At 37.0% G+C, this 8525-nt stretch overlaps 1 protein-coding gene across 1 annotated transcript in view; it reads left to right on the top strand.

Annotated features, from left to right (window-relative positions):
* Fryl (FRY like transcription coactivator) overlaps positions 1-8525 on the top strand; it is a 302292-nt gene that overhangs the window by 178555 nt on the left and 115212 nt on the right. Inside the window, exon 8 of the mRNA XM_023711119.1 lies at positions 7486-7565. Coding sequence (XP_023566887.1) covers positions 7486-7565 — 80 coding nt within the window. The remainder of the gene's footprint in view (positions 1-7485; positions 7566-8525) is intronic.

Genomic DNA, 8525 nt, shown 5'->3' with positions numbered 1-8525 from the left:
TACATATAACTGTATGGCTTGTCACTGTCATGTTTCCTAGCTCTTCTCCTTTCCCTCTCTTAATTAGTTAGTCCTGGAGTTCTTGCTTTTCTTTTACTTGTATTATACCTTTCTATTTGTATTTCTTCTTTTGTGTTCTTATACTAGGGAAGTTATATGATATTTACACATGTGTGTCTGGTTTGTTTCACTTATGAGTATATCTTCAAGTGACATCCACTTCAATATAAAGGCTTTGAGTTTATCATTCTTTATAGCTGAATAATACTCCATTGTATAAAAATACCACATTATATTTTCTCTTAATAATACAAAATATTCTTGTTAGTAAAATGAGAGAAAAAAAATCAAGTGAAAATGGCCAGTGTCTTTTAAAATTCTAACCATAACAAGTAGACAAAAATTTACCTATTTAAAAACAACAAAAGGGCTGCCCAAATAGCTCAGCAGATTAAAGTGCCTGCAAGCAGGCGCAGGGGCTAGGGGTTTGATCCCTAGGGCTACTGTGTTGGTGCTGCCCCTGGGGTGCACTGAGCCGGCAATTGAGACTGGGCACAGTGGTGTGTGCCTGTAATCCCAACTCTTGGGAGGCTATAAACAGGAGGATCACTATGAGTCTGATCTAGTAGTGAGACCCTGAACACCCTGTAGACCCTCCCCTAAAATACAGAAAAGTAAATAAATAAAAATAAAAGCAATGAAATTAGAGATTGGTCAAATGCTTCCATAGTGTGTTCAATTCCTGGTACTGCAATAAATAAATAAAGTGAAATTAAATATTGTAGTACACTATGGTAACCAACTTAAGATGATAAAAAACTTTTTTTCCAAAAAAGTCAGCAAGATGGGTTAATAACTGACTTAAATTTTATTTTGTTGGTAACAGTGACTTAATGTATGATAAAGTCTGTTTAAACAACAATATGACATTTAGAAATTTAAAGCAATTTCTTTTTTATATTGGATTTTATACATATATTTATTCTTTGATATGAACAAGAGGGTAGGAATCCTAGCTTGTGAGACATTCCAAAGTCTGGGCTTAGTTTAACTAGTGACAGTTAAACTGTTAAGTTAGTTTAACTTAAGACAGATCAGAAGATGGTCTACTTTCATGGAGCAGGACCTTAGCATTTTTTGATGCAGTGTTAGCATTTTAGCTGCTGGGGAGTAGCCCCAAAGCCTATGAAGGGGGTGGGGCAGGTATTAGGCATTCTGCTGAGGTGTGAGGTTTTTTCTCCATAGTGTTGCAACCTCATCATTCAGCTAATGAATGAACCCTGCTGACTTCCAGTGTCCTTATCTTAACTGATTTTATTCTCTCAGGATGGGATAAGGGCATTAAGTTTGGGGAGGTTGTAGCAGAAATCTGCCTTGGAAAAAGCCTTGAGTATTCTCTGCTATAAAATTAGAGCTACTTCTAAAATCACACCAGTCACAAGATGTGAAAAATTCTTGATGCTGAAGATGAAAATGTTACTGGATGAAAGTAGAACTTTTTGTCTTTGAACTGAAATGAAATTTTTCCCCTACTTTTGGGAGTGGAGTGTGAGATTTTCTTTTTTTTAAATAAGGGAAGAGGTTCTGTCTGTGTCTGAGCTCCTGAGGTGAGTGTGGAGCTTGATGTCTGTCCCTGTGTTGTTGCCCCCTGTTCCCCTCACCCTTTACTTGTACTCTATTCCCCCATCTTGGCTCTGTCCCCAACGCTCAGGATGAGATTGTCCTACTTAGAACAACCTAACAGTACCTAGATAGCTTTGGTCACAAGCCAGTGGTCCGTCCCCCCCCCCCCCCCCGCAATCAGACAATGAGGGGGGGGTGTCTCAGCCCATGAGGTGGTTCACATACTCTGAACCTGCTATGTGTGCTCTGTGGCCACCTTCCACCCATTGAAGCCATGAAACCTTTGAAACTGCTTTGTCACATAGACACCAAGCACCTTGCATTAAAAGATAAGCCTTTAGGAAAGGTCTATGCCTATACTGTGTGATCAGTTTTTCATGCCTATGTATCTTGCAATATGAACAACTACTTTGAAGGCAGTAATACACAATAGACTAACCATTGTTACTTTCCTACTATCTTGTTTTGAAATTTTATATTATTGTTTTTAGTGTTTATTTTTTTTTCCTTTGAAATGGAAAAAAGGTAAACCTTTGGAGTTTTTAAGAAAAATGTAAGCACAAATAACAGAAGCAATTATTGAGGGCCACTGCTTTGTCAAATCTGTCTAAACTGAGAAGATCATTCTCAGTCATTAACCACATTGCTAACACCAAGAAGCCCTTTACTCTATGGGGAAGAGTTAATCTTGCCAGCTGCTAAGGACATTTGTCATGAATTTTTATCAGGAAAGCCTGAAGTTCCAAAGGTGGCTGGCGTATTGTTTTTACAGCTGTCAAACATAAGTAACTGGATTGATGAAATACAGATGATGTTGAGGCATAGTTTTTAGGATTAATTAGTTACTGCGGTATGTAATCCAAATTGACAAGTCCACTATGTTGACAGTAAAGAACAATGCTTGTTTTGGTGCTGTGTATTTCTCAGGAGGATAAGTACAAAGATATGTCCCATGTGCTTCCGGGGCCCTGCCAGCATCACGGATGGGGGCAGAGTGCACATTTACCTTATACACCAAAGTGAGGAGGCTTTCTAAAGATAGATCCCTGGACAGAGTTTTTGAATTATGACCGCTACTTTGAAGATTTCTCTTAGGAAATAGTCACCACTGGCAGCACATTTTAGTGACTCAGAATGGGCTGCAAAACTTGATATTTTGTTTGGCATTTTCATCCTGTTCAACAAACACAAATCTGCCACTTCAGAAGAGAATGGCAACTGTGTTCTAGTCAGCAGATAAATTGGATGCATTTGAGGTGAAGCTGAAATTTGGAGGTTGATGCGTGAACACTGGGCTGTTTTCCCTCCCTCTTTTGTTAGTGTGTGTTTGTGATGCATAGTGAATACATTCTCCTGGGGCATTGGCACATAGCTGTATTACATCTTGAGCCTTTTACATTCCCTTCATCTCTCCTCTCTTCCTCCTTCCCCATCTCCCTCTTGTCTCCAGTGGATTATCTATTATAAACCTTAGCCTTTGTGTAACTATTACACTTTATATTTAAAATTCTTTACACCCCCCCCCCACTGGAGATCAAACTCGGGACCTTGTGCTTGCCACACGAGTGCTCATGCCACTGAGCAGTCTCCCTGGCCCAGATTTAATATTCTTTTCTATGTACCATACATTACAAAATCTTAAAATCAATAAGGCTCTAAATCTGAAAATAAAGCAAGAAATGGGGACTTTAAGAGATTAATCTGTGCATTCTAATATTGTTCTTTTATGTATAATTCTTAGATGATGCGTTTTTTCCTTTCAAAAATGTAGTTATCTTTTAAGTGCTTCTGTCATGTTTTTACTAGTGATAATACAATAAAATCAGAAGCTTTCTTTCCTTACCTGTTTTATTTAAGTGCATTTTCATTTCTTTTATCTCAACACAGAGAACAGTTGTGTGAGGCTGTGGCAAGTAGACTAAGTAATGTAAATATAAAATGTATAAATAGGTCCTGGCACACACACATGAAGGTAATGTTGGTGGTGGTTTATGATTGTCCCGAGGTGTCCATTAACCATCAGCCATGACTGGTTCAAATGTAGCAAACTTGAGAAAAGCTATAAGTTTAGGTTACCTTATGTTCACATCTCTTTCCTAGAGCATACCAAACATCCCTATGGGGGAAATTAATGCAGTAAAACCACAAACAGTATAGTAAATGAGGCATAAAAAATTAAATTACTTAAAATGCACGGTTGTGTTATTTCAAGGTCACTATAATATTTAGTCTAGTTTGTGTGATCAGCACTGTGAGTTCTGGAAAAAACTTCTGAAGCCAGGCTGGTCCATTCAAATGCATTGGATTCCCTGCCTTAAAAAATTGCTTCATAGTGCCAGGTGTCTGCTCCTGTTTTGCTTGTGTGTGTGTGTGTGTGTGTGTGTGTGTGTGTGTGTGTGTGTGTGGTGTGTGGTGGTGTGTGGTGTGGTCCTGGAGACTGAACTGAGGGCCTTTCACATGCCAAATGAGCACTGAGCTATATTCCCCTGCCCAAGAAAGAGAATTAGTCTTCATAACATAGAAGGAGGTAATTAGGTTTTTCATATTAAAACATGTTAAAGCAAATTCTCTTCAAATTGTGGTACTAGAGATTGAGCCCAGGACCTTGCACATGCTTGGTAAATGCCATACCACTGAACCACATCCCTAGCCACTACTCTGTTTTCAGTATCTGTGTGGTAATAGCATGGCTGAATGAAACTTTTAGGATGAGAGAGGTGATTCCAGTGACCCTGTTGCCTTGAGACCTGTTTTATTTACCTAATCAAGGACTTGATCGTAGTAACATCATTTGGAGTTTCATTTAAGTCCTAGAGAATGACAGCTCAAAGAATACGAGGGCTAGGTCTTCTTGTTAGTTCAGGGTGGCTTTCCTCCCTTCCTCTTTCCTGGCTCAGCTACCATGATGTTCTCTAGTCACTTCATCTAATCCATATTCCCAGGAGGTGGAAAGGGTGAAAGGACAGAGCCAGTTGCAGTTCGCCTTCTCTCTCTGGGCTAACCAGTATAGGATTTTAATGTAGAGAAAGCAGAAATGTTTTCATGTTTACATACTTAAAAGAGAAGCTTTGGTTGTATTAGACTAATCAAAAAAATCCATAGGGTATCTATATTATATAATCATTAAAATGTAAGTCTTATTCTCTGAAGGTTTAATTGTAGTTTGGATGAGTTGGTGGAACTTTAAGGGAACACTTGGGAGTAACAATTTGTTTAATCTTTTTTTTTTTTTTTGGGGAACCGGGGATTGAACTCAGACCCTTGCGCTTGCCAGGCAAGCGCTTATTCTACTGAGCCATCTCCCTGGCCCCAACAGTTTGTTTAATATTAACATGAGGATAAATAGTATGATCCTAAAGAGAGGCATACAGGATAATAAATGAAAGGAGGTTGGTGTAGCTTTACTTCATTGGCCAGCTAGTATTCTGGAATTTCTACATCAATAAAATACAAATTTTGTATTTTATTAGTGATGAAATGTTTTGCCTATAAGTGGTGATATAGCTCTGTAGTAGACCACTGAATTCTAGCCCCAGCTCTGAGGGATGGGTAGAATGAAAAAGTTTCTTACAATTGTGCAGGCCAGTTATGAAATTCTTTGTTAAGTGTTCCTAAGTTCTAAAGAAATTCTGGGTTTAAATCTTTAGCTTTAGCCTTGAGTGATGGTCAGGAATAGGAAGAAGTGACACAAAGGTTTTACCTTTCTTCTTCCATAATCTCTCATTCTTGAACTCTACTATGTAGAATAAATTCAGATTTTGACCTGTTATTAACATAAGAGTTTAGAAGCTTAGCTTCTTTCTATAAGCTGCTGAGTACATTCGTCTTTCCTAGACCATCACTGTGCTTTGGTAAGTGCTTTGAGACCTAGAAGGTGGGACAGGATTATGGCTGCCTCTTTACTCCCTCCTGTTCTGCTTTGTTACCGGGTCGCACAGGGGTCTGTCTCCTCCCACATAGTGCACTTTCTTCGTATTGGAGTCCAGGTCAAGGTCTTCAGCACAGGCTGTTTCTAGGAAGTGTGGGATGAGTGCTCTTTCGGGTCCTCCTCTGGTCAGCAACCCATGTGGAGCCATCGAGCCAGAATGAAGCCACACCCTTGTGCAATAAAGACTTACCTGCTGCTTGGCACAGTATTTCCAGAAATGGTACCAATATCCCACTCCATGTTGTGGCAACTTAGTCACCTCATTGATATAAATGTAAATCAGTAGTTATTTATTGCATTTTTAAGATTACATTGCATTTACTTATTTCTCTCATCATCACTTGAAAACTAATTCCTGATTATTATTCAAAGCTAAATTCAATCTCCCCTTGATAGACTCCTGACTGACTTTTGTAAAAAATAGGTGCTCCTTGTAGACCCTTCACCAGATCCTTAAGGAACATTTTGACCATCTCTGCTTGCAGTTATGGATTTCTTTTTCCACTGAGTTTGTGGCTTTCTTAGTTTCTTTTAATATTTCTTATATAGTTTTACCTTGTTGATAGAATTCTACAATCTACATTGTCATATTTTTTTAATAAAGAAAATGTGAAACCCCTACTTTATTTATTTATTTATTTATTTATTTATTTATTTTTGCATTGGACTCCTGGTCTGCAGAATTGGATAAATCATGATCCTGCTTAAAGACACACTGTCATCATTGGTCTCTTCATGGTTACCTATGTTTTTGTTTGTTTTACATGTAATACTTGTCAGCCCATTCCTGGAGACTTTTGAGAACTATAATGTCCCTATAATTAAAGCCATGATTATGTGAATTTCTAATAGCTTGCTTCCTTGTCTTTACCTTACCAGTATACTGGTTTTTATGTCAATTGTTCCTTTAACATTAGAGAATATTTTTATTCATGATTGAATTGTTAATATATTAACCTGTCCTTGCTTTTGAGCTTTTCAAAAAATGCTCCCATATTGTTTACTATTCTCTAAGACTTACTGGTAACTCCAAATGATGTTACTAAGATCAACCCATGGAATGGTGGCTGTGTTATTATTTTTTTGGGCATGTAGTTGCTAGTATAAAAGGGAGTTGTTGCTATATCTTCTTGAGTTTAATGACTGGAGCCCTGTAATTTATATTGGCCAAAAAAATTAATAGGTTAAAAGATATACTGTATATGCTATAGAGGTTTTCATAGAAAAGAAATGAAGACTCATAGAAGGCTTATACCCAAGTACTTGTACCATTTTAACAGAGTAATGGAGTCATAGAGAAGAGATGATACAAAAGGCTTTGGGCTTCCACAGGCAGTGAATTATGGGAAGGAAAATCCATGGGGAAAACTAATGGAAGACAAGGTAGAAGGAAGGTGGGGCTTGCTCGTACAAACCTGTCTTCCTTCCGAGTTCCTGACTCCAGTCCTGTTCCTCAGTATCTTCTTGGAGATTTTGGAGAACACCTCACACCTGGTGGAGTTGGAGTCCTCTAAAAAAAAGCCCACACACTGCCTTTAGGCAAAAAGGAAGAGGAAGCTTTCTTATATTGGACATTTCACAGTTAGCTTCAGCTCAAAATAATCCATATCCCACATATCCCACAATAGTGTGCAATCTCTATTTCAAGATTGCACACTGTGTGCACATTCTCACTAGCAATATATACCAAACACACTCACTCGCTATTGGGTATTGTCAGACTTATTTTTTAAAATGATGTTTTGTGTATTTTCATTCTCTTTATTACTAAGAATTTAACATTTCTTCATATCTGTATTGTCTTAGGAATAAGTTTATATCTGTATTAGGAATAAGTTGATAGTTGATTTAATTAGTTGAAATGATGTGATATTCATGAAAATCTAATTAGTAACTTCTTGTTTACATGATACATATGTATTTTTAAATTTCAGATTCCTGTTCATCCTGTACCTGACCCCTTAGTTCATGAAGTTTTAAACTTAGCTTTTAAGCACTTTAAACATAAGGAAGGGTAAGTAGTGTGCTAACTTGGGCTTATTTTTTTTCTTCTTGACTTAACTTATGTATGTTAGTACATACTCATAGTACATAATGATTACATTCATTGGGAGCAGTTGGTACATGTACATGACGCATCTTAATTTTCTCTTTCTGTTCTCATACCCCTCCCCAACCTCCCTGGTCCCTTCAGCTCTTGGTTCTCTTCCCATTTAAAAAAACTTTATTTTCATTTTCTTTCTTCAGCTCTTTTTAAAATTCCTTTTCCCTTTCTTCCCTCCATCTCATTTCCCCATCCATTTGAAAAAGATCTTCCTACTTCTCATTTGTCTATCTTGTATTTTGTGAATCGTTTGTATACATGTATTGGGTTTCTCATTCAGAGAAACCATGTGATACTTAAGCTTACTTAATATTATGATCTCAAGGTGTGTCCACTTACCTATGAGTGCCTCAAGTCTATCTTTATGGCAGGGTAGTGCTCTGTTATGTATAAATACCTCATTTTTTTATTGAGTCATCTGTTGATGGGCATATGATGTTTCTTCAGCTGTTATAAATTGTGCTGTTATAAACATGGATATGCAAGTATCCCTTACAAGACAATGGCTTTTCTACCTAGTGCACATTAAGACTATCCAAATATAATTTGCATTCTTACTGATCATTTGTTTTTAGAGTTTAAAATACTTATCTTCACATTTCTTTTGAATCTAAACAAAAGTCTTATAGGAAAGATTTTGTAAAAATAATTCTTAACACTATAGATTGGATTTATAATATCAGCAGGTTAAGATTCATGACAAATTAAAACCTAGACAAAACAAAATTCATGGGTTTATCTTATAAATTAATATTCAGGAAAACGTATAATACTCTGATAAGGAACTTTAAGAAAGAACCTTTGTAGAAACACTCAGTGGATGTTTTGTTTGTTCTTTTATCTTTTTTTTTTCTATAAATACCATGTAGA

The sequence above is a fragment of the Octodon degus genome, unplaced genomic scaffold, assembly GCF_000260255.1.
Source record: "Octodon degus isolate 3935 unplaced genomic scaffold, OctDeg1.0 scaffold00019, whole genome shotgun sequence".
In the NCBI taxonomy this organism is placed as follows: Eukaryota; Metazoa; Chordata; class Mammalia; order Rodentia; family Octodontidae; genus Octodon; species Octodon degus.
Note: the sequence above shows the minus strand (reverse complement) of the source record. Positions and strands in the feature narration are given on the sequence as shown.